Source organism: Dasypus novemcinctus, chromosome 3, assembly GCF_030445035.2.
Source record: "Dasypus novemcinctus isolate mDasNov1 chromosome 3, mDasNov1.1.hap2, whole genome shotgun sequence".
In the NCBI taxonomy this organism is placed as follows: Eukaryota; Metazoa; Chordata; class Mammalia; order Cingulata; family Dasypodidae; genus Dasypus; species Dasypus novemcinctus.
The window spans coordinates 142,798,340-142,824,627 of record NC_080675.1 but is presented as its reverse complement, the minus strand read 5'-3'; the positions used below and the strand labels follow the sequence as shown (position 1 = coordinate 142,824,627).

At 53.1% G+C, this 26,288-nt stretch overlaps 1 protein-coding gene across 4 annotated transcripts; it reads left to right on the top strand.

Moving 5' to 3' along the window:
• Positions 1-6,200: 6,200 nt before the first annotated feature.
• Positions 6,201-24,944, top strand: CLN6 (CLN6 transmembrane ER protein). Of its 4 annotated transcripts, XM_071214256.1 has the most exons (8): positions 6,348-6,392; positions 13,892-14,006; positions 14,391-14,515; positions 17,658-17,756; positions 18,595-18,783; positions 19,076-19,131; positions 20,644-20,766; positions 22,652-24,944. In XM_071214256.1, exons 3-8 carry the CDS (start codon positions 14,492-14,494, stop codon positions 22,920-22,922), a joined length of 762 nt encoding a protein of 253 aa, XP_071070357.1. In that variant the 5' UTR covers positions 6,348-6,392; positions 13,892-14,006; positions 14,391-14,491; the 3' UTR covers positions 22,923-24,944. The 4 variants fall into 4 exon arrangements, with proteins under 4 accessions (XP_004451108.1, XP_071070357.1, XP_071070356.1 ...); XM_004451051.4 differs by lacking the exon at positions 14,391-14,515 and having other exon boundaries at positions 6,201-6,392; XM_071214255.1 differs by lacking the exons at positions 6,348-6,392; positions 13,892-14,006 and adding an exon at positions 19,670-19,799 and having other exon boundaries at positions 14,357-14,515.
• The last annotated feature ends 1,344 nt before the right edge of the window (positions 24,945-26,288 follow it).

Here is a 26,288-nt window from a genome sequence, read left to right as displayed (position 1 = left end):
TATTTTCAGATGACATGATTCTATATACAGGAAACCCTGAAAAATTCATAGCAAAACTACTAGAGCTTAAAAACAAATTCGAAGTGGCAGAGTTCAAGCTGGACGTGCAAAACCCAGTGTTTCTGTACACTAGCAATGAACAATCTGAAAAGGAAATCAAGAAAAAAAATCCATTTAAAATGCAGCTGAAAGAGTAAAATATCTAGGAATATGGAAAACTATAAAACATTGTTAAAAGAAATCAAAGATGACCTAAATAAATGGAAGAACATTCTGTGTTCATGGATTGGAAAACTAAATATTGTTAAGATGTCAATTCCTCCCACAGCGATTTACAGATTCAACACAGTTCCAATTCAACAGCCTTCTTTGCAGAAATGGAAAAGCCAATGATCAAATTTACATGGAAGATAACAACCTCCAAATAGCCAAAACATCTTGAAAAAGAAGACCTAAGTTTTTCTTTGAACTTCACACTTCTCAATTTTAAAACCTATTACAGGGAAGCAGACATAGCTCAATGGATAGAGCATCTGTCTACCATATGGAGGGTCCAGGGTTCAATCCCCAGGGCCTCATGACCTGTACGGTAAGCTGGCCCACATGCAGTGCTGCTGTGCCCAAGTAGTGCCATGCCACTCAGAGGTGCCCCTGTGTAGGGGTGCCCCACATGCAAGGAGTGCACCCCCCATGAAGAAAGTGCAGCCTGCCCAGGAATGGTGCCGCACACATGGAGAGCTGACACAGCAAGATGACACAACAAAAAAAGAGATGCAGTTTCCCAGTGCTACCAGATAATGCAAGCGGACGCAAAAGAACACAAAGTGAATGGTCAAAGAGAGCAGACAGTGGGGGAGAAGGGGAGAGAAATAAATAAAATAAATCTTTTTTAAAAAATAAAAATAAAAAATAAAACCTATTACAGGGAAATGGATGTGGCTCAAGCAATTGGGCTCCCGTCTACTATATCGAGGGTCCTGGGTTTGATTCCCAGGGCCTCCTGGTGAAAAGCAATCTTTGAAAAAAAACCCAACCTATTACAAAGCTACAGTAATCAAAATAGCAAGGCATTTCTAATTTTTTTTTTGAAATAACAAAAAACATTCTAAAGAAAAAAAATTAGCATGATAGATGTGCCAGCTGGGCCCTGAGCCTCAGCAGAGTTGCAACACCTACTCTCCAGTTCATTGGACTCACTAACAAGGAGGTGAGGATGGACAACCACCATACCAAGGAACCCAGAGTCTACAACTACAAGCAAGAGTGTCCCATCCAACAACTGTGTGGGACCAAGGTCCCCTCTCAATTAGAGGTGGGTGGGCATCACCATCCCAGAATCCTCAGGCTCGGGGAATAAAATATGGACTAGAGTAGACTTACTGGTATTCTACTATAGATTTATTGTGATTCTAGCAATGGAAAAAATTATATCTTTGATGTGGAGACAGTGGCCACTGGAAGTGCTGAAGGCAGGGAGAGCGTAAAAGAGGTATAATATGGGGCATTTTGGGGGCTTGGAATTGTCCTGAATGACACTGCAATGAGAGGCCATTATACACCCTGCCATAACCTACAGAATTGAGTGGGAGAGAGTGTAAACTACAATGACACTATAATCCACGCTGAGTGGCAGTGCTCCAAATGAGGTCATCAATTGTAATGAATGTTCCGCATTAGTGAGGGATGTCGTTAATGTGGGAAAACGTGGGAGATATGGGAAGCAGGGCATGTGGGAATCCTCTATAAAATTAAAATTAAAAAAGAAAGAAAGAAAATATAGAAAACAAACAAACTACGAGCAGACAACGAGTAAAAACAACAAGCAGACAATGAGTAAAAACAAACAAACCGGGAACAGATGTGGCTCAAGCAGTTGAGTGCCTGCCTCCCACATCAGTTCCCGGTACCTCTAAAGAAAACACAAATAACAAGAAGACAATGAGAAAAAAAAAATCAATGAGCAGACAATGAATAAAAACAACTAGCAAACAGACAAGGGAGCCAAAAAGGAAAAAAAAAACACACAATGAGATACCATTTCACACCCACAAGAATGGCTACTATTTTTAAAAATAGAAAAACAGAAAATAAATGTTGGAGAGGATATGGAGAAACAGGAATATTTTTTCATTTTTGGTGGGTATGTAAAATCTATACAGCCACTGTGGAAAACATGCAGTTCCTCAGAGAGTTAAATCCCAATCATGGGATTGCATGATTCCAGCAATCCCAGTTCTAGGTATATACCCAAAAGAATTGAAAGCAGAGATCTTTGCACACCAATATTCGTATCATTCACAATTGCCAAAAGATGAAAGAAACCAAAGTGTCCATCAACCAATGAATGGATAAAGAAAATGTGATATATACATACAATGGATGTTATGCAGCTGTTAAAAGGAATGAAGTTGTGATGTATGCAATAAAAATGGATGAACCTTGATGATCATTTTGAGTGAAATAAGCCAGACACCAAAGGTCAAAAATATGATCTGATATGAAATAATTAAAATAAGCAAATTCATAGAGTCAGAAACTAGAATACAAGTTACCAAGGGCGGGGGTGGGTGTAGGGAAGGGGAGTTAATGCTTAATTGGTAGTTTCTGTTTGGAATGATGAAAAAGTTTTGATAATGGATGGTAGTGATGCTAGTGCATTGTGAATGTAATTAACACCATTGAATTACATATTTGAGTATGGTTAAAAGGGGAAATTTTAGATTGCCTCTATGTTACTAGAAAAAACGTTTTAAAAACCATAGAAGTGAACAACACAGTGAACTATGGACTATAGTTAATAGTATAATAATATATAGTATAATTATAATGATAATTTTTCATCAATGGTAACAAAGTTCCACACTAATGCAAAGTGTTAATAATAAGGAAAACTGCACAAGTGAGAAGAAGGTATATAAGAAGTCTGTATTTTCTGCATGATTTTTCTGTAATCCTACAACTTCTTTAATAAAAAATGTTCTAAAACAAAAAAAAGAAAAAAATTAAGTATTTAATAAAACTATAATTGAAAAGAGAACCTATACTAAAATAAAAATTAAAACCATTGGTCTGGATAATTCCCAAGCACCTTCTCACTGAAAAATCCCTTGATGCTGTTCACTGAAATTGCAATTCAAACAGCTGCAACCACTTACCCATCAGGTGTGCAGGGACCATCTCTCCAAAGAGTTGCACGCAAGACCCTAAAAATATCTACTCCTCAGTCCCAAAGATTTGGCACTAACTTTGCTCTACAACCCCCTTCCAAATTTCCTTGCAATTTGAGAGCTAATGAAGATGGTATTTGAAAGTGTCCTGATGGGATGGGGAAGAGAGGGGATGATGATCCCAGCAGGCTCTGCGAGTTTTCATCAAGTTCATTCAAGAAGGCCTGGCCCCCCTGCCGATCTGGACTCCCCTCCACTCAGGGGGCAGCTGCAGGCTCCAGGCAGAAAGCAGATTTGTTGGTATTTAAGGGATTGGGGGATTAAACTGAAAAGGCTCCCTCCATATAACCTCACCCTCTGATAGCTGGAAAGCCACCCGAGTGTTATTAAATCCATGATTACATCACAGGCACTTGTGGAGACGCCAGGGTTGCAAAGCCATTATAAAATGAGAGATGGGGTTCAGAATGGGAAGCCTCAATCCTCCTTCTATGGCGCACACATACACCAATCTGCATGTCGGATTCCCCTGACAAAGCCGAAATTAAACCTGGGATCCAATCTGAGGGTTGTCATTAGCTGACCTTGGGCACGATTTTCCAGCTCAGGACATAAGCTTTCTCTGCTGCATAATAGGGGTCCCCTGTTCTACTTATGCTGTGGCGAGGATCCAGTAAGAGAAGGAAGGCTGGAAAGCAAGAGCGCCCTTCAATGGGGCTGCGGTGGGGGGTGGGAGTGGCCTGTGGGCTGCAGGAGCCCGGGAAAGGGCTGATGGAAAACGGACCCTGGTCCACGCAGCCCCAGTCTCCCACGGGTGAGACACTACACGCTGGTTCCAAATGAAAAGGGGAAGAAATAAAACCAATAAAAATCTCCCAAGAGAGAGGACAGGAAAAAAAACAGAATGGACTAGGCATATCACTTCATGAAGGGAAAACTGAGGTCCGGAGAGAGGTTACTGTAAAGAACAAGTCTACCAGTGTCGGTGTCTGTGCAAAGCTCTTTGCGAGCATTCTTCATTTCATTATTACAACCCGAATGCAATAGATGCATAAACTGAGGCTGAGAGGAGTCAAGCAGTTGACCCAAGTGTCACAGCTAGTTAGCAGTGGTGCCAGGATGACTACTTTGTTCTATGGGTTCTGCTTTGTCTCCTCTCTTCTTACAGGGACCTCGTCCTTCTGGCAGCCTCGTACATTGAGCATTAGTAACCCAGGGTTGCCAAGTAACAAAATACCACAAACTGGGAGGCTTAAACCAACAGAAATCTATTCTCTCACATTCTGGAGGCTGGAAGGCTGACATCAAGGTGTTGCCTGGAACTCTCTCTGAAGGCTCTTTGCCTTTTCTGAGCTTCTAGTTGTGGACAGCAATCCCTCTTGTTGGCATTTCTTGGCCTGCAGGTGCATCGCTCTAATCTCTGCCTCCATCATCACATGGCCTTCTCCCCTGTGTGTCTTATGTCTCTGTCTCTAAATTTCCTTCTTCTAATAGACACCAGTTATGTTGGATTTAGGACCTACCCTAATCCAGTATGACCTCATCTTAACTAATTACATTTGCAAGGACCCTATTTCTAAATAAGGTCCCATTCACAGGTTCCAGGTGGACGTAAATTTAGGAGGATTCTATTCAACCCAGTACAGGTTCCCTTCTTTTCCACATCTCCACAACTCCCAAGTCTGTGCGCCCAGCTCCCAAGCCTCACCTGAGCTTCTGACCCACAGGTCCAGCAGTCTTCCTGACCCACCTCAGTCCTAATGTGTTCAAAGGTGAAGCCTCATTTACTGTAAACCTGATGCAAAGCACTTCCCAGTGGGTGCCTCCGCCAGCTGCATCAAGCACCTAACAACAGCCTGAACTCCCCTGTCCCACGGCAGGGGTCTCAGCCATGGCACCACCCACGAAACTGTCAATGTCAACTCTCTCCCCCCCCCCCCCCCCCCCAGTCTATGGCCCTCGCTAGGAGGACTGCTTCCCTGCACCACCGGTCTCAGTCGCGCCTCCTTTCATCCACCCTCCACAGCTTGGAGGGGATGGGCCTAAAATGCCACACCCCTGCTCAGCACCCCTCAGCTACCTCCCGTTGTTCTCAGGATAAAGGCCACCCCGGCTCAGCACCTGCCCCTTTCCCAGGTCACCTCTGCTAGCTCTTCCTCCCTGCGCTGAACCTCTCTCTGGGAGCTGGGTCTCCTCCCTGGAACACTCCTTGTGTCCGCTATGTATCTGGCTAACTCCTGCCCTGACTTCCCTCTGAGCCTGGAGTCATAGCTGGGACGCGTGCCTCGGGAACCCTGTCTTACCCCATCCCCTCCTCTCTGCACTCTTCCCACCACACCACTTAGCAGTGATTCTTCCCACCCCAACGATCCGCCTCAGGAGAGGGCCTACCTGCCCCTCCTGTCGCAGTGCCACTGCTCACAGCAGGCACTGAATAAATGTTTCAGTGAAAAAGTGGGTAAGTGACTTCTCCAGGGCCACAAAGCCCAAGCGAGTAACAAAACCAGGACTGACCTCTGGAGTTCCCTCCCCAACTTGACTGGAATTCGCTGCTCCTCTGGGTCCTGCCCTACCGCACCGCTTAGTAAAGTTCTGGCATCAAGGGTCACAGAGTTGACACTTTAAGAACCATCTCTCTCCTCGGGAAGCAAGGCGCCTAGCACAGGGGGAAAGACTTGAAACCCCCAGGTCGGTCTGTCTCCAAGAACAGGGGACACCCCTCCTCCCGGTGGGAGCATTTGGGTCAAGTTAGGCCTTCCCCTGGTCCCTAGCTGCCCCATCCCAAAACTCGGGCCTCAGCCAGCCTAGGCAAAGGTCCCTCTCTGCGGCGACACAGGGAACCCCGGCAACCCCCAGGCGCCACAGACTCACGAGCGCCGCGGACAAACGCCCTGCGCCCGGGTCCCCGGGAGCGGCCGCCACAGCCGCGGCGCCCCTGTGCGCGCTGGCCGAGCTCGCGCCGCCCGCGGCCCCCGCCGCCGCCCGCCCGCGCGCCCCGCCCCGGATCTTCGCTCGCCCGCCTGCGCCACCCGGGGCGGAGCCTCCGCGCGCACTGGCGGGCCGGGCCGGCAGGCCAGCGGGTCCCGCTTCCTCCTCGGGAAAGCAGCGCTGCGGGGCCGGCCAGCCGGCGGACGCGACAGTCATGGAAGCGGCGCGGCGGCGGCAGCACCCTGGGCCCGCGGGGGGCGCGGGCGCGCAGCCGGGCGCCTCCTTCCTGCAGGCCAGGTGGGTGCGGGCCGGCCGGGGGAGTGGGCCGGGCTCAGCGCCGGGCCCCGGGGGTGCGCGCCCCCGCGCCGTGACGCGGTGAGGGCAGCAGGGGAGAGCCCGTCCCGTGCGGGCTCCGGGGCTGGTGCGGGTCCGGGGCTGCCGCCGGGGTCCGTCTTCCGCCACCTCCCCTGCCGCGTCTCCCGCGCCCCTCGCCCGCGCCCCGCCTCCGTTTTCTGCTCTGCCCCTGGGGATCCCTGAGGCCAACGCTGAGCGCCCCCTCCCCAGCTCCGCCGCCGCCGAGGGTGAGGAGTCCCCGGCCGGGCTTCGGGGTCCGGGTCCGCGTCCTCTCTCCCTGCCACCGGGGCCGGCGCCTGTGCAGTCACTCGGCCCGAGAGGCCTCTCCAGCGGTGCGGGAAACGGGGTGGAGGGCGACGGGGCCGGGGGCACCTCCGCGCGCTCGGTCCTCTGGCGCCTCTGCACCCCTGACCCCACCTCCAAGTCCTCCGGGGTCCCTCCAGCCCCGAACAGGACTTGGATTCGTTTCTTAATCCGGAGGCTCACTGTCTGCGCCGAGGGAACCCTCGAGTGTGAGACTGCCGAGGGGCAGCGGAGAAGACGGGTTGCCCTGCCACCCACCCCACCAAGGCAAACGGCTTTTAGGTTTCTTACACGATTGTTTTTCCCTTCTCTCACCAGGGGTTTTCTTGTTGAGAGGGGGCTGGGCACGGAGGCTCTGTGTGTGTGTGTGTGTGTCGCCTTTTAATATCTCCCTCCTTCGGTCTTCATCCTGTTTTACTGACCAGGACCGTTCATTGCCTTCCACAGGCCTTCAGTAAGCACTCCCGGTGTGCCCAGCACTGCACCAGGAGCTAAGGGGAAGTGGCAAAGGGCTGGTGAGGGCTGGGAGGAGTAGAGTGGAGATGAGAGGTAATCTTTGAGGGCTTCGTGGAGGAGGCAGCATTTGACCCGGGGAAGAAAGGCTATCCCAGCTAGGGAGACAGTTTGGAGAACGGCCGGGAGTGCAATGGTGTTGGAGCTTTGTCGCCCTAAAGAGAAGCATACTGACTGTGAAGGACCTTTCATACCCACAGGGCTGGGACTAGAATGAGTGCCCACAGCCCAAAATTGGCCCAGTGAGCACCTCCTTAAATTTTGGGCCCTAAGTGCCTCACTTGCCTCACCCTACCTAGTTGCTGCCCTAAATGTCAGGCTAAGGATGCAGCCTTTATTCCGTAGACACTGGGGAACCACGGAAGGTTTTTGAGCACTGGTATACTCAGAGGCAATTTTTAAAAGTTTGTGGTATGATTTGGGATGAGAGAATTTGGGGAGTCTTTTTCCCAGCTACTGAGGGAAATGCGGACTGAAGGGTTTTGTGTATTTTCTTTTTTTACTTAGAAACAATTCGCTGAGCACATACTGTGTACTTTAAACCCATTAACTCACCTAAGTTTCACCCAGCCCAGATTCCTTACGGAGCCTGAGTCCGGCCCCGGCCCCGGGGGCTGCAGCGTACAGCCTGTGGCATCTTCCTCCTGTGAGGAGGTCCCAGCCCCTTGCCAGCTCTCCGCTTCCAGGGAGCCTCCTCTGGCTGAGGGATGCTCTGTTCTGGATCCCCATCAGGTTGGGAGCCTTTGACTTCCCTGAACCATGGAGCCCTAATTATAACAGCCTGTGTATGTCAGATATGGCAGCCACTTTGTCTGTGTGTGGCACTTCTTTGTCCACCGTCTGACTCAGGCATCACAACACCCGTGAACTGCCAGGTATCGCTTCCAGTGTGTCGATGAGGATACTGAGGCCCGGAGAGGTCGCATCATTTGCTGGCAGGAAGCAGGGCCTAAACACATAGCTTCTGACCCCTGGTTTCTGCTTTTATTACTCCTCCTTGGTTGCCAAGAAGTGGTGTCCCTCTTTGTCCAAGCATTAGCTCCCTACTAGCCAGGGTGCTTCTCAGGCACAGCATGAGAGCCTCTCCCAGGTGTCTCTTCCATCCCTGGTTGGGTGCCTTTCGACCCATTCCCAGTATAATTGCTGCTTCAAGACAGAAGGCAGAATTACCCTGTTCAATTGCTAGGATGTATGGGTTCCCTCTGCAGTATTCTTAATTTGCTTGCTCACCTCTAATGACCAGGGGCTTACTACCACTCAAGGTAGCCCCATCCAACTTCCAACTGCTCTGTTAAACAGCTTTTTGTATTCTAATCAAAGTAAGGCATGCCCATGATTAAATTGAATAGTACAGAAGGGCTTAGTGTAAAAAACAAGGCCTCTGTCCCACCCCTCCTCACCACTAGCAACAACCACATTAGCATCTTGTATCTATTTCTATTGGAGTTAAATTTATATTTCTAAATAGCAAGCCTATGATGATAATAAACATGAACGGAGTACTTTCTGTGGGCCAGGACCTATTCAAAGCTCTTTGCATATATTACCTCAACCACAACCCTTGAGATAGAATTTTTCATTCCCATTTTACAAATGATGCAACCTAAGTCCAAGATCTGGTTAGTGACACCTGAGATATGAACCCAGGCAGTCTCTAAAGTCCATGTTCTCAAGAGCTGCATCTGACTACTATTTCTAGGTTTATCAATTTTATTTATTTATTTATTTATTTTTGCTGTTTTCCCACCCTGAGATGGCTCCCTCATCTGTCTGCTTGTTGTCTCTGCTTGTTGTGTCCACTTGTCTTCTTTAGGAGACACCAGAAACTGAACCCAGGACTCCTACGTGAGAGGCGGGCACCCAACTGCTTGAGCCACATCAGCTCCCTGGTTTATCAATTTTAAATATTTCCTGCTGGCTTCCTACCATGATTTAGCTCATTTTCCCTGTCTTCCCAAGATCATTCTATTTATCTTGTATACTGTATGTACTAATTTCCTAGGACTGCTATAACAAAAAGTACCACAAACTACGTGATTTAAATTAAAAAAAAAAAAACGTATTCTCTCGTAGTTCTGGAGGCTAGAGGTCCAAAATCAAGGTGTCATCAGGGCCAGGCTCCTTCTGAAGGCTCTGGGGAAGAATCCTTCCTTGTCTCCTCCTAGCTTCTGGTGATTGCCAACAATCCTTTGTGTTCCTTAGTTTGTAGCTGCATCATTCCAATTTTTATCTCCATCTTCCCATGGCCATCCTCCCTCTATGAGTGTCTGTCTCCAAATCTCTTTCTCTATATAGGGACACCAGTTTTTGGATTTAAGGCCCACCCTAATCAAGCAGGACTTCATCTTAATTTGGTCACATCTGCAAAGACCCAATTTCCAATAAGGTCACATTCATAGCTACTAAGGGTTAGAACATCACCATATTTTTGGAGGGGACACAATTCAATCCACAGCAGTCACGACTTTTAGTGTTCCTGTTGGTTACCTTTGTAGCCTTATGGGATATGCATACACTGTTATTTCTTTTTTGTTCAATTATAGGCAATATCTCTTGATTCTCTACTTTTAAAAGGAGGATAGTGTTCTAACCTTAACTTTAGTGTTTAGTGCTTTTGTTTTTTCTGGAGTTTCTAATTGCCTTTCTTTTTTCTCTCATTATTTGCCTTCATTTCATTTTTTGTTCAAACTTTCCATTATGTCAATATTTTACCATACTTTATATAGTATCAAAATGAGCCCTCTGGGGTGGGGTTATATGGGAACTCTACTTTCTGCATAATTTTTCTCCACACCTACAACTGTTCTAATACATTTTTTAAAAATCAGCCCCTGGATAGTCCCCATCCATGGATCCCTACTTGACTCCCCCAGGACAAGGCCCCTTTCTCTTCTAAGAGGCAGTCTCGCAGATGTCACGGACTGCTTTGAATATTTCAACTGCGGGGTATGCACTCCCTGACTGTGGTGGTATCAGTTTCCCCATATGTTATACTTGTGAAGTCGTGGAGGAGAGAACAGGGCAGGCTTGTTTCAGGTTACCTGCCATTGTGCTTTCCCCATTGTTCTTTGGCAGCTGTTCCTGGTGATTGAGACCTGGGGCTGGCATGAGCTAGGGGATCGGTGTGTGGAGTCTGCGGGCTCAGGACCTTGGAACGGGTTGCTCAGCTCCCAGTCGGGCCTGGGGAAGAGGCTGTCTTGGCCCTCCTGTGGTCAGGGTCCCAGCGGAAGGAAACCAGTCGGGTGCTGATGAGCTCTGGTTCCAGCGCTGGCTGGTGGCCTTCTTCCTGCCCCGCTAAGCTAGGATGGATGGATGGCGGGGATCCCCATAGACCACGGTGCCTCCAAGGGAGAGGAAGGAAGTTAACGAGCCCTGTGTGTGCCGGGCGCCCACAGCTTCCAGAGGCCCACACCTGAGTGCTTCCGCAGGTTTTCACAACTCCTTTCATTCCACTCTTTGCCCTTTTGGGGGGTTTCCACAGAAGAAGGAGCAAAAACCTCTAGGTATCTTATTCTCCTCCACCCAGCTCTTCAGGCCTGGAGGCCTCGCTGCCTCCTTTTGCCGACCTGCTCTGACGGTCACGAAGGGAAAGGGGGCAGGTGGGGGCCTCTCCGCTGCTCCTGCATCTCCGTCCCCTGCGCAGACCTCACAGCATCCGGATATCTGCCGGCACTGCGCCCCAGCTGGTCCCTCCCTTCTCTTCCTCTCTCACCAGTAAGCCTGGCCGCTCACCTCGTGCAGTACCTGTACCTGCACCACTTCCACCTCCAGACCTTGGATCCTGCTGGCCTGGGGCTCTTCTGTCTGGTTAAAGCCACCCACCCACACTTCGGGGCTCCCTTCCTTCACACAGCCTTTGCACACTGTCCCAGGTTGCTCTACTCCCTGTCTAGCTTGATCTCCTAATGTGCCAAGTGGTTTATTATAGCAATTGGGAGCAGAATAGTGGGTTATCAAGAACATTCAGCTAAACCAGGTTTGAATTCTGTGCTACTCAGGACTCCTGCGTCAGAAGCAACAGAAACTCGGTGAACTGCAGCACCTTAGCAAAAGGGAATATATATTGGCTCAGGTGACCAAACCCCTGACCTGGGGGATACCTGAACAACACCAGGGCTTTGTCTCCTCTTTTCCCTTGTCCTCTCTGCAGACTGCTTTGTTTTCACGTCACTGGCCCTGGAGGCTGGAATCTTGGCCATAGGCAGCCCTGAGCTCACATCCTTAGAGTCCCAGCACCAAAGAAGAAGGAGCTTTTTCCACCAACTTCTGTTAGAAAAGTCCCACTGGGCTGGCCTGGATCACAGCCTCTCCTTATGATGAAGGAGACAGTACCTCTTACCAGAGGAAGCAGGGAGTGGGAAATAGACCCAAAAAAGGAGTGGTTGCTGCAGCACCTCACTAGCTGGGTGACTGTGGCTAAGTCACTTAGCCCCTCTAAGCCTCTGTCCTCATCTGTAAACCAGAAGGGTAACAGTTACTGCCTCCTGGTGATGCTGTGAGGGTTATATGAGGGTGCAGGTACATCTCCTTGCATAACACACAGCTGGTGCACAACAAGTGGGGGGAGGGCACTGAGTAGCAGTGATAGGAAGAATTGGTTGACCTAGGAAAGGCCTACTCTTCTGTTTTGCCTGCCACCAGAGGACAACAAGGGCCCCTGAGTGTTTGCCTCCTTGGTCTCTGGGTTCCTCTACCAGCCCTCTATGAACTGTCCCTGGAATGCTTTTAAAGGATCCCAGAATATTAGACAGAAAGGCCAATAGAATGCCTTAGCGGAGACGCTAAACTGACGCTTGCCACTGAAAAGAATGAGTAGCGATAGTGATTGTTTTAAGTCAGTAATTACTGAGCTTAATCCAGATACTGAGCTAAGAACTCTGGAGAATACAGATACATGTCACACAGCTCCTGCTCTTGGCACAAATGGGACCGCAGAACTCACACCTCTGTCATCTTAGGTGGTAGTGGGCTGCTTATCCCTGGAGGTGTGCAAGGCATGGCAGGGACACTGTGGGGATCAGGACTCTGATGGAGAGAGGGGTGAAGTGAGAGGATCTCACCTCTCTTCCTGAGAGTCCAGATGAGAGAACAGAACTCCAGCCCCGCGATGTCCTGGCTGGGTTGTTAGCAAATGAAGTGCTCCCTGTGGCAGGGCTGGGGGGCACTTTAAGGAACGGCTTCGTCAGGGAAGCCTTCTCAGAGGAGGCGGCACAGACTCTGGCCCTTGAACTCAGCTCATCTAGGAACAGCAGTTGGCAAACCACTTTGCAGGAGGATTGGGCACCTAAAGATGTATTGTCAGGTGGTGCTCTGCTTCTTGCCATGCCACTCACGTCAGTTTGTCTTTGCTGGCTTCCTTCTTAGGTTCCACTGGGACCGGCTTTCTCCACCTGGTGAGAAGAGGGCACCTGCAGCTCTATGCTTACCTCCTCCTGGTTCAGGAACCAAGGGAGGGGACGCCCTCTCCATAAAGCAGAGCTCATTGGAGGGTCTTGTTGGCCCAGCTGGGGTCACACGCCCATCCCATGGACATGTGACTGTGAGCACAAGGATGGGATAGAAGTTAAACGTGTAAGCCCTGGAGCCCAGTCATATAGGCTCAGATGCTTAACCGTGTGGCCTTGGGCAACCTACTTAACCTCTTGGGCCTGAGTTTTTCACTTGTGAAATGGGATAACACTTCAGCAAGGGTTTCCATGAGGATTGAAAGGGTTAAATGAGCACTAACTGTAGTGCCTGGGATCTAGTAACTGTTCAGTAAAGGTTAGCCACCACCATCAGGTTTCACATATTTTCATCTGCATTTGCATCCATTGCCTCATTTCATTTCCCAGCCTTCCATGAGTGAGGAAATCCAACACTTAGTATCCCTGTGTGGCTCTTTCCTTGCTGAAGCACCGAGAGGCCGAGGTCAGGACAGCTGGAGCCCACGCCAGGACTCCTCTGTATTAGTCAGCCAAAGGGGCGCTGATGCAAAATACCAGAAATCTGTTGGCTTTTATAAAGGGTATTTATTTGGGGTAGGAGCTTACAGATACCAGGCCATAAAGCACAAGTTACTTCCCTCATCAAAGTCAATTTCCACGTGTTAGAGCAAGACGGCTGCCGACGCCTGCGAGGGTTCAAGCTTCCTGGGTTCTTCCCTTCCTCAGGCTCCTTTGTCCTGGGCTCAGGGTTTTTCTCTCTCTTCCTGGGGCTGGCTACTCTTTCCTCTGTGAGCTTCCCTGGGCTCCAGCTTAAGGCTTCAGCATCAAACTGCAACATCAAAATGCCATCATTAAGAACCCTCAACTCTGTCCTTTGTCATGCCTTTCATCTGTGCCCTACTGGCACAAGAGGTTTACATAATTCCTTAACCAATAAACTTGTGAATCCAATATAATCTAATATGCCCAGAGGAGAAGATCAGTTTGCAAACATAATCCAATATTTCGTTTTGGAATTCATCATTAATATCAAACTGCTACATCCTCCTTGACCACAGGGCCAGACCCCAGTATTTCCAGCAAAATCCTCACCTTCCGTTTTAATCTCGTGTGCTTCTCCCAGCGCCCAGTCGCCCGAGAGCCCCGTCTCTGGGGGAGGAGGAGAGAAGAGCTGACACCTGCCCTCTGTTTCCCTCCCAGGCACAGCTCCGCCAGGGCTGATGAAGCTGCCCGCACCACTCCCTTCCACCTCGACCTCTGGTTCTACTTAACCCTGCAGAACTGGGTTCTGGACTTCGGCCGCCCCATTGCCATGGTGAGTGTGACACTGCGGACGGAGCTCCCGCCAGCAGTGAGGAGACCTAGTGTGATGAATTTGCTGAGTGACCTTAGACAGTCAACTGAGAGAATAGTCCAGAAGCTTTTAGCTCTGTGACTGTGGCCAGTGAGGCCACTGCCAGCAAGGGGGGCCCTGCCCCTCTCAGACATCTTAAGCTGGTGGACCAGGCTTAACCAAATCACCAAGCCAGACAGAAGAGTGTGGGAAAGGAAGTGGAGCATCCCGTCTGTCCTTCCCCACACTGGGGGATATTATTTTTTTGGAGGGGAAGGGTACAGACTGATATTGCATATTATATATGACTCTGACCCTCAAATAATATTTAGCTTCATCTGGTGGAATCATCTCCTTCCCCCCAAGGCTTCTTCATGCATCAGTATACAGTAGTGGCCTCCACAGATGAGATTAATGATGGAAAAGCACTGAAGCTGCTCATTTGTAATTAACAAATAAGTGAATAAATGGAACATTTAAAAAAATGGAAGGTAAGAAAAAAATCAGTGAGGTGCCATCATGGACCAAATTGTTAACTGGTTTTTTTTTTTGGATAAAGAAATAATGCAGGCGGCAGACTTGGCCCAGTGGTTAGGGCATCCGTCTACCACATGGGAGGTCTGCGGTTCAGACCCCGGGCCTCCTTGACCCGTGTGGAGCTGGCCCATGTGCAGTGCTGATGCGCGCAAGGAGTGCCCTGCCACGCAGGGGTGTCCCCGCATAGGGGAGCCCCACGCGCAAGGAGTGCGCCCCGTAAGGAGAGCCACCCAGCGCAAAAGAAAGTGCAGCCTGCCCAGGAATGGCGCCGCACACACAGAGAGCTGACACAACAAGATGACGCAACAAAAAGAAACAGATTCCCATGCCGCTCACAACAACAGAGGCTGACAATGAAGACGCAGCAAATAGACACAGAGAACAGACAACCAGGGTGGGGGGTGGAGGGGAGAGAAATAAATAAATAAATCTAAAAATAAATAAATAATGCATACTAATAATAATGCAAATTAGCATCAAATCTAGATAGTGCCTAGAATAGTACCTAACATAACACAAGTGCTCCACACGTTTTTATTGATTGAATAATACCTAAGGTAAAGATGGCAGTTAACACATGGAGCACTGACTCTTCTGGGCATCATTCTAAGCTCTTTACATATTGCAATGTATTTAATTCTCACATCAACCCTATTTTAATCCCCATTTTAGAGATGAAGGAACTTGAGGGTAAGTAACTAGCTCAAGGTCACACAACTTGCAAGTGGCAAAGCCAGGAGCTGAGTTTAGTCACTCTTGCCTGAGAGCCCACCCCCTTCCCAACAAGATTATCCAGAATCCTTCCTGACCCAGTAACACCTCTTCTGAGAATCTGACCCGAGGAAGTAATCAGCAAGAAGAGAACAATCTCCATACCCAAAGATGTTCATTGCAGTGTTACTTATAATAGCCAAACATTGGAAATGATTTCCGTGCCCAGCAGTAGGGACTGGGTAAGTCAGTTTTGCTGTATCCAGTATAGGAAATATTATCTCTAGTTAAGCAGGACTGAGGGAGACTATAGAGCCAATGGAAAAAGTCCACAGTTTAATGTTTAAGGAGAAAAAAGTTTCCTAAGCAGCATCTATGCTGACTGGTTGCAAACCAAGAACTCGTATATGCATGGGGTCAGATATTCCTAAGCAGCATCTGTATTGACAGGTTGCCATTGAAGAAGAGCTGTCCTGGCCACGGTGCCAGGGAGGAGGATGGACATGCTAGTTCTCCTTTCTGCAGACTCCTGTAATGTTGTCATAATAGTTTTTAAATATGCAAAAAAAGAAAGCAGTGAGCCAGGAGTCAGGGCCCTGGTGGGTCTGGGGTGAACTTGGGCAAGTCACTGTCCTCTGGGCTTCAATTCTCTCTGAGCCTCCTTCTTTGAAAGTCCCACATGTTGGGGCCAAATGAGCTGCCCATGAAAGCAGTGCTCTGGGGAGGGGCTGGTGAGGAGGAAAGACGGGGCCAGGAGCCGGCTCGCGCCGTGACGCTCCTCCTCGCCAGGCCTCAGCCTCCGCTGGCCTGGTGGGTCTCCTGCGGGGGCGTTGGTTCCCATCCTGCCCAGCCTTGCTGTGACCACTGTAACCCGAAGTAGTGCTCACCGGGAGAGCCCCTTAGGCCTGCCCTGCTGGGAGAAGGCTCTAGGAGCTGGAGTAAATGAACAGATTCTGGCTCCTGTAGTCACTGGGCTTTTCACATGTTATGAATGGTGTTCCCAAATTTGTAATAACTTAGAAGAAAAACTTTTATAAGTTACAAAGTAATATGTAGTAGTTGTAACAAGTCGATGCACACTTAGGTATGTAAAGAAGTATCAGACTCTCCTACTCCCTTCCATTGCCACCCCTGCCAGTCTGGGGGACATCTTCCATGCCTCTCTCTGCTTGTACAAACACACACACACACACATATACACATGTGGAGGGCTATTCATCTATCATCCATTTTTCCACAACCAAAATGCAATTTATGAAAGTGCGTCCATTGCTCTTGATACTTGGCCTTCTTTAGTAAAGCTGTAGAGTAATTGATTGAAATAGTTCTGTTTAGTTGGAGAGTCAGTCACTTTCTGGTTTTGGTTTTGTTTTTTATTTCTTAATTTATTTTTTTAGGAGGTACCAGGGATTGAACCCAAGAACCTCATATACATGGGAAGCAGGTGCTCAACCACTTGAGCTACCTCCATCTCAATATAGATAAAGATAGGGAGATACACAGAGAAATTGAGCCTCCAATATCGCGGGGGGGGGCGGGGAGCGGCGCTTATTTCTGAAGGTTCATTTTATTCAAAGTTGCATTTCTGAGTTCAAGGAGATGCATTTCAATTCCTGACTGAAACTTTTTGGCATTACCCGTTTTCGGTCGGCAGACAGGGGAAGTTTGGTGGGGGAGGCGCAGGGGTTTCACACTACCCTGACAAGGCGCAGCTTCCCTGGGCGTTCCAGAGGAGAGGCCCTGCCCGCCTGCCCCAGGCAAGTTAGGGATGGAAGACTCGGAGCTCCGCTGTGCAATGTCCTTATTTTCTACTCTGTTTCATAATGTATACTTTTCACCTACGGAAGTGACCCGTCTGCTCAGTGGGTAGAGCCTCTTCTGCACCAGGCTGTGACTCCGGACCTGCGAGGCAGGCTGCTGGCCTAGCGGTCAGGAGGTGTTGGTGTCATCATCGGATGTGGGTGCCAGAGCCCGAAGGCCCCTAGAACTCCAGGTCGACTCCCTGGGCTACCCTTTTGGGCTACACATGGCAAAAGCAAGGCCCAGAGAGGGGAAGGACTTGTCCAGGGTCACCCAGCAGGTTGGTGGCGCATCTGAGCCCCAGAGATGCCTCCCGATTCCCAGGCCGGTATCCAGGGACATTTGTTTAGTACCCACTGGGGGAGTGGCACAGGGTCAGGTGCCAGGTTCCTGTCTACTGTGTGATCGAGGTCAGGTCCGTTTACCTTCCTGGGACAGTTTGTCTGTCTGGAAATACCTGTGCCCGGGGTTGCCAGGAGGATGCCTAGAGGTCACGGAAAGAACTGCGTGAGTCGCTGGGGGTGGGGGCTGGCTCCTGAGAACCCTGTGGGCTGGGCCTGGGTGAACCCCCTGTCCCCCCTCCAGCTGGTGTTTCCTCTCGAATGGTTCCCGCTCAACAAGCCCAGCGTGGGGGACTACTTCCACATGGCCTACAACGTCATCACCCCCTTTCTCCTGCTCAAGGTATGGTCCCCGGCTCCCGGCCTCCTGGGCCACCCTCTCCCGTCCCACCCCCATTCCTCCCTACGCCTAGTTCCCAGCTGGAAACTGGTGCAGAGCTGGCCGGCTCTGCCCTTGCCCGAAGCTGGGGCTATAAGGATGTGTCACTTGCCTGGGGACCCAGGGAAAGCAGGGGCCGCCTCCGCCAACAGGGATGGAGAAAATCTCCCCAAGGAGAGACATTTGCACCGAGCCTCAGCCTGTTGTGTCTGAGGTTGAAGTAGGGGAGGTGTTGAGGGCACAAGGACCTGAAGACAAGGCCGTGCCTGGGAATAAAGCACTTGGGGAAGCCGTGGCAGGAGTGGTTGGGGTGCCCACAGACTCCGTCCCCTGACCTGGGGATCCCTGGCTTGGGGATGTCACTGGGAGCACGGAGCCAGGGCTGCCCTAGGACTGCCAGCTTTGCACTTTGCCAAGTAGGCAAACGCTGCCACCATCTGCTATCCCCGGGGTCCCTTCAGCAGGCTGGCCCAGCCACCCAGAGCACTGAGGCTGTACGCAGGGGCGTGGGAGGGCTGGGTGGGGGCATGGAAGGCTGCACCCAAGGCCGGGCCGCCGCCTGCAGGTCGTGCCTCCTGTGGGACTTGGGCGATGAACTGCTGTTCCCTGCTCCCCTGCTGGGTTCACAGAGAACGGGTGAAAACCCGGCGGGTGGTCTGGGCCCCTAGAGAGACACACCACTTTGAGAGCGACTTTCCGGTTCACGGTGCCTGTCCCATCCCAGGAGGGAGGTGAGGGAGGGACGGGGGATGTCCCCGTGCGGCTGCCGGCCGCAGCTGACACGCCCCGCCTTGGACCTCAGCTCGTCGAGCGGTCCCCCCGCGCCCTGCCGCGCGCCGTCATCTACGTCAGCATCATCACCTTCATCATGGGCGCCAGCATCCACCTGGTGGGCGACTCCGTGAACCACCGCCTGCTCTTCAGCGGCTACCAGCACCACCTGTCGGTTCGCGAGAACCCCATCATCAAGAACCTCCAGCCCGAGACGCTGGTGCGGCGCCTCCCTCCGCGCGGGAAAGCGCAGTGGCCGGGTCCCCCCCGCGAGCCCGGGGAAGTCCCCAGCCCGCGCCCTGCCGCTCGGTCTGCCGTTAGCGGGAGCCGCCAGGCGAGGGCGCCGTCACCCTCGCCAAGGCAGGGTGCCCCCACCTGGCCTGGGGAGAGGGCGAGGCCCCGAGTGAGGAGTGGGAGCGCGCGGGGGTCCGTGGCGAGAGGGGCAGCGTAGGGCCCGGCACCCTGCGTGCGCCACCGTCCCCCTTGACCCTGCGTGCCCGTGCCGCCCTCAGATCGACTCCTTCGAGCTGCTCTACTACTATGACGAGTACCTGGGCCACTCCATGTGGTGAGTGATGGGTGCGTTTGGGCAGGGAGAGCGCGCAGCGGCCAGACTGCCCGCCCCAGGGGGTCCTGGTGCCCGGCCGGCTCTCCCACCAGCCTCAGGGACGCTGCACAAGGCCCCGGGGCCCCGTGTGTCAGGTGGGGCGTTGGAAGGGTATTCTCTCCCCCGGCCCTGTGCGCGCGGCCCCCCGGGGGCTGCGGGTTCCCGGCTCTGGCCTGGACGCCCGCGCGCCCCCGCCCCAGCCCGCAGGGCCCGCGGCGGCCACTAGAGGGCAGCGAGCAGCCGTCGTCCCTGCCTCGCCCGCGGCAGCCGGAGGGTGAGCCGGCCCGCAGCCCCGACTCACGGCCCCCAGGTGGTGCTGTGGGGGCGGGGGTGGGAGAGGAAGCCCCCCACACGCCCCCGGGACAGGGCCTTGGCTTTGGGGGCAGCGGGGAGGAAGCTGAGGAAGGCCAGCTAAACCTGGCTGGGAAGGTGGGGTGCTGTTCGTGCTCTGCCCCTCAAAGCCCCAGGGCATCCCCTCTGCCCCCACCTCACTCTGTAGTCTGGAGGAAACTTCAGAAATGTGGCCTCACCCCAGAAGATCCCGGGCCCACGCCGGGGGCGGGCCAGGCGGTTATATGTTCAGCCCTCAGCTTTGTACAGGACGAGCTGGGCCCGGGGAGAAACCGCTCGTAAGTGACGGAGGCTGCCGGCCACACGGCCTCCTGAGTGAGTGACGCTCACTCGTGTCACACGGGCCCTACGCGTGTGGGTCCAGGGTCTCTTTCCGGGCATGAAAACCTGACCTGCCTCCTCAGCAAGGGTGTCTGGCGCATCTCCTGCTCACTCCCCTTGCCCTTTGCCAGAAGACTCTTCCCTCAGAAGGTTGTGGGGGGAGGAGGAGAGAGTAACTGAGTCCTGGAGAAAGAGAAGGAGAGAATGGGGGGGGGGGGGTGCGCCACAGGGAGACAAGCTGTGTGGGGGGTAAAGAGACAGGGCGGAACCGAGGAGGACAAAGCGGGTGAGTGTGTGTGAGGGAGTAGCCTGTGTGAGGGAGTAGCCACCAAACTGGGAGGAGAGACGGAAGTTCTGGGGCGAGGTGGTGGTGTGTGTGCTGTGGGGTGCGGGTGAGAGGCTCCCTGATCTCCATAGAGGCTGCTGCAGGTGCTGCTGTTCTTTGGACGCGGCCCTCCGGCCTCTCCCTCCTCAGCCCTGCAGTGTGTGCCTGTTTCCAGGCCCGTGTGGGGCAGGGGCACTTTGGGGGCCGACAAAGAGGCGCCCCGCCCTGGAGCCTGCAGGCCTCTGAGCTGAGCAGGCTCGTCCTCCTGGTTCCCTGCCTGTCCCACCCCGGATCCCAGCACAGGAAAGGCCGAGCAGGGCCGAGCGCCTTGCCCAAGACAGGCATTTTGTAAACCGCAAGGTGATCCTCCCAGGGTGGCGCTAGGCGCTGGCCCAGGGGGTCGAGCAGGGGGCCCAAGCGAGGCAGCGGCCGGGGCTGCCGGGCAGGCCCCTGAGACCCTGGCCTCCCTGTTGCAGGTACATCCCCTTCTTCCTCATCCTCTTCATGTACTTCAGCGGCTGTTTCACTCCTGCCAAAGCCAAGAGCTCGATGCCAGGAGCGGCGCTGCTCCTGGTGGTTCCCAGCGGCCTGTACTACTGGTGAGTGGACACCGGCACCTGGGGTGGGAGGCCTTGGCGGGCACTCACTGTGCCCCAGCACTAAAACTCCGACCTGACCGCAGACCTGCCGCCTGACCCCAGGTGAGACCCCCCACCCCGGGGCTCCTGTTGCCGCCTCCGTGCAGGCGGGATCTGACGGTGCCTTCTGGCCTTTTTGTTACCAGCCCAAGCCTGAGTGTGGCTGGGAGGCGGGAGGAAGGAGCAGGGTTGCATGGCGTCTCCTCTTTGCCCTACCTCCCAGCACCCTAGCACCCTAGCTCTGCCTTCAGACCAGTGGAATCTTCTTCCAGCCGTAAGCCATGTAGAACCCTGTGGACCCGTTTCCTGCTCTGTGAAATGGGATGGTGAGGATCCAGGAGTAGAGAAAGGGGCTTTGTGAACTGTGAACTGTCCACACCGTGGAGATGACAAGGGGCAGACGGGGCACCATGGCCTCAAGAGCCCCTCGTCTGATTTTCCTTCATCCCCATTATAGATGGCGCAGGCCTCCGCCAGACTCTTATCCCTCCTCTGTCACTTCCATTCTGGGACAGTGTCCCCCCTCCATCCCCCACCCCCAGGAGATTGTGGGTGTCATAGGAAGGACCTGGTCCTAATCTGGTTAGGACCAGGCCCTACCGTAATGGGAAGCCTCCCTAGAAATGATTCCCCTGAGCACACGATTAAAAGGAGTGGGTATGAAGGCCAGCAAGAGGGAAAGGGGCTAGACAGGGGACGTTTTCCTGCCCAGTCTTCCCATTAGCAGGTTGGTTTGGTGACAGGTACGGAGTAGCAGCAACCATTGGTTACAGCTCATCTCAGTAACCTTGAGAGGTAGGGCCAGTTATGCACAACCCCCCTTTATGGGCAAGAAAATAGATGTCATGTACCTTCCCCAAGATCATACAGCCACTAAGTTGCAGAGCTGTAGTCCCCTGAATGGGATGGATCAACTTTGTAGTTCTCCTCAGAGGCAGGGGAATGGACCAGAGGACCTCTCAGAATCCCTCCAACAACTATCACTGTGCTCCAGGCTTTGGGTTACTGGCTTTGATGCTACAGGGAACCCTGGAGGTCTGAGATTGTGTCCCAGCCTACAAGGAGACAGTCCTGACAACCCCATAAATTTGGAACTGCGTTCCCAAACTCAGATGCCTACAGGAACCAAGCTGGTAGCATCAGTGCATTAAGCAGGCGACAAGTGAAGCAAAAGGGAGTGGTGGAGGCATTTTCAGGACTTGGAGTTGTCCTGGGTGGTGCTCCAGGGACAATTGCTGGACATTGTATGTCCTCCCATGGCCCACTGGATGGAACGTGGGAGAGTGTGGGCTATGGTGTGGACCACAGGACATGGGGTGCAGTGATGCCCAGAGATGTACTCACCAGATGCAACGAATGTGTCATGATGATGGGGAAGAGTGTTACTGTGGGGGGAGTGGTGGGGTGGGGGGCTGGGGGTGAATGGGGACCTCATATTTTTTGAATGTAATATATTTTTTTAAATGAATAAATTGAGTAGAATTTGGGGGAAAAAAGGGAGTGGTGGAGACTGGCAAACGCCCTATCTAAAGGGGGCAGCTCCTTCTCCTTAGTCAGTGCTCATGTGGGATACAGCCAGAAATCCGCATTTTCTGGTAATCTCCTGATGTTTAAATATTGGCAACAAACTCAAAAATTTTAAAAAATAGTGACTATTCCACTAGATGGACGTGCTGCCCACAGGCTGCCACTTAGAGCGACGTGGTTCACTGAGCCCTCCTCTCACTCTTTGAGCTGCCCCGACTCTGACTTGGAAGGCAGCCTGGTGCCCAGGGCCAGGGAGGGATGCAGGATGGGATGGATTCGCCGTGGCACCCGCCTCACCCCCACCCACCGGCCTCTTCAGGTACCTGGTCACCGAGGGCCAGATCTTCATCCTCTTCATCTTCACCTTCTTCGCCATGCTGGCTCTCGTCCTGCACCAGAAGCGCAAGCAGCTCTTCCTGGACAGCAACGGCCTCTTCCTCTTCTACTCCTTCGCCCTCACCCTCCTGCTCGTGACACTCTGGGTGGCCTGGCTATGGAATGACCCTATACTCAGGAAGAAGTACCCCGGTGTCATCTACGTCCCTGAGCCCTGGGCCTTCTACACGCTCCACGTCAGCAGCCGGCACTGACCAGCCACTGGTGGCCCGTCAAAGGGAGATGGGCTGTGGAGTGTCGGGCACACTGCGTGGGTGTGTGTGCACATGCGCGTGTGCAGCCAGCGACTGAGTGTGGGTGAGGGCATGCACTGTGCTGTGAATGGGGGGGTGTGCAAATGCCTTGTACACGTATGTGGAGTGCATCCTTGTAAGACTCGGTGGTTTTGGTCTAATTTCTAGTTGGTTTGGATCCTTTCAGGGTCAGATTTAGTTTTAGCAAGAGGGTCTGGGCCAAGATCCTGGCCCTGCCTTCCTGAGCCTAACTGGCGGAGGGAGCCAGATGCCTTCCGGTAGTTGTACAGGAGAGGCCTGGGGTGGGGTGGGGGGCAGGAGGGCAGGGGCAGGGGCAGGGAGGACTTGGCATATCACCCCCGCGCGCTTCAGCCCAGGCCCACCCCGGCCCTGGAGGCTAAGTTACGTAGGTCTCCTGACCCTTCCGGGTATTGCTGAGCAAATCCCACTTCCCCTCCCTGGGCCTCATTGTACCAGAGGGGCCATGGCTCCAAGGTGGATCAGGGGACTGGGGTTGCTGATTTCTGGGGTAGCCTTGGGCATGTGCTTCTATCCTCGAGGCCCACCCTGGGAGGTGTACATGTGCCCCAGACCCTCCGCCAGCCTCAGGCCCTACAGGCTGTAGAGCCACTCCCTCCCAAGAAACCAGAGGCAGCTATACCACCTGATCTGGGGCCAGGGGTGCTAGCTGTCCAGCCATCTCCCTCTGCTAGAAGCGTCTTCCTCCCTCCTCCCACTTTGGAAGAATCGGGGCACCCCCTCTGTGCCAGCCTGACCGAAAGGTTTTTGAGCTGCGCCTGAAGGGCGACCTCTCGAACACTCCACTCCTCCCTCTGCCCCACTCCTGGGGTGGGATGGACATCTTGGGACCTGAATCTCCTGTTTCTGCCAGTGGCTCTGCTCTCAGAGAAAGGAGACCTTATTCCCAGCAGGAGGGGGTGGGGGAGAAGCCCAGCCCCTCCCCCAACTTGTCCCCTGCTCATGGGGCTCGGGGACCTCCCTGGCCTTCCCAGACCCCTGCTGCCTCGTCTTGCATTCTCAGGTAGTCCCGTGCCTCAGATCCTTTCACGGGGGTCCCCCTGCAGCCTCCCTTAGGGCGCCCACAGCCTCTGGGTCAGTCCTACTGGCTGGCATGAATAAAGGTCTGTGCAGAGCCACGCCTCGCTGGCAGCTGCTCCTTGCTTTGGGGTTGAATTTAGGATGCAGGAGAGCTCCCCGGAGGGGAGAGAGGCTGGCAGATCTGGGGCCTGGGCCAGAGCTGGAGGCTCTCCATACTGCAGCACTGGGCAGACCCCAAGAGCCAGCCCAAGCCTCCGGCCTGGGCAAGGGCAGGCATACCCACTGCCAGCTCCCTCCATACCACTTAGGCTCACAGGGGGTAGCGATGAGGGGACAAGAAGGACCTCGGTGCCAACCCTGCCCTCGTCTGAGGAGGCTGTCGGTTAACTCAGCCTGGAGTGGGGGGAGCGGGGAGGAGGCATCCCCAGATCTGCCCCTCAGGGGAGTCATGTCCGGCCGCCCAGCCCTGCTGCCAGGGCATTCCAGAAGCAGAAGAAGAGAGGGTGCCCTTGGGGGGACCGGTGGGGAGGCTGGTGTACTGGAGGCGGACACTCAGCTTCGGGTAGGTCTCTCGGTCCTCGGAGCCTTGGCTCTGGCTGTGGGCCGCAGGCAGTCCCCAGGGACTTGCTGGGGCTGATGTTACAACACACGGGCCTGGCAGCTGGACAGGAGACAGCTCTCTGTGCCTCCGGGAAGACGCCCGCTTGGCCAGCAATATTTGAGTCCTTGCCTACCTGGAGGACCCTGCTCCTTTGGTCCCTGCTTCAGGACAGCTCTGCACAGAAGGACTTGGAGACATTGTACGAGCAGGGGCTGGCCAGCTGTGTAGGTCTGAAGCTTATACAGTTGGGGGAGGGGGGCTTGATTAAAAAAAAGTTGTTTTGGTTTTTTTATTGTGAATAAAATTGTTTTAGTTTGCTAAAAGCTGCTGGGAGCTATGCATTGAAATGGGTTGGCTTTTACAATGGGAATTTAGTCCTGGAAAGCGGATGTGGCTCAAGTGATTGAGCCCCCACCTACCACATGGGAGGTCCCAGGTTTGGTTTCTGGTGCCTCCTAGAGAAGACAATACGGCAAGCTGGCACAACAATGAGACAGAGCAAACACAGTGAGACACAGCAGGGGTAGCTCAAGCGACCCAGCACACTTCTCCCACATGGGAGGTCCCAGGTTCAGTTTCCAGTGCCTCCTACAGAGAAGACAAGCAGACAAAAGAGCACACAGCAAAATATACACATAAAGCAGACAGTGAGCACAAACAACAAGAGGGGGGGAAATAAGTTTTTTTAAAGTAGAAATAAAAAGTTTACAGTCCTGAGGCCAACGAAAACAACCAACCTGGCTTCACTCAAAAAACTTGAGGCCTCTGGTTCTCAAAAGTGTAGCCCCTGCCAATCAGGATCAGGTTGACCCAGGAACTGCAAGGAAATGCAAAATCACGGTCCCCACCCCCAGACCAGCTGAACGATGGGGTCTCGTGGTGGTGCCCAGGTGGGAGAAGCAGGTCCTGGATCTGCAATGAACAGCTTCACCCGGGAACTTGTGAAAAACACAAACCCTCAGCCCCACCCAGACCTCCTGAGTCTGCATTTTGCAACCACTCCACAACTCCCAGGAGACCTGGCGGCTCCAGGGACCAGGGAGGGTCCTGAAGCTGAAGCTTCCTGTGTCCTCAGTTCCGGGGCTCCGAGGACTAGGAGGAGCAAGGCTGGGCCTCCTCTGGGAGCTGCCCCCGAGGCCTTCACACAGCGTGAAGACTTCACCCACAAGGCTCGGGCTCCCCTCGGGTGGCAGGGTGGGTCAGCCTGATTGTGGGAGGGGAGGAGGATCCTCTTGGGGAACTTTCCTCTAGGGTGGGCTCAGCTCTTTGCCCCAAACAGAGTGGGCACAGGGTGGTGGCGAAGGAGGGTGTCTTGCAGAATGTCTGTGTCTGCATTCCGGAGCTGGGCGTGGGGAGAGGGGCCAGAGAGGCTATCACCAAAAACCAGCGCTCTTCCCATAGCACCTTTGAAAAGAGTTGGGGCCCAGGAGGCCCTGCTTGAGGATTCCTTGGACAGACTTTTACCCAGGGAGGGAGAGGAGGAGTTTCTTCATGCCTAAAACCCCTCCTGGGGCCAGAGGGAGGGGGCAGGAGGGCAGGAGGGGCAGTGGCCAGGAAATGTGTCAGCTCCCAGCCAAGGGGCCAGGGTTTAAGGATAAAGGGGTGGGAGCAGATGCGGCTCAAGCAGTTGAGTGCCCGCCTCCCACATGGGAGGTCTTGGGTTCGGT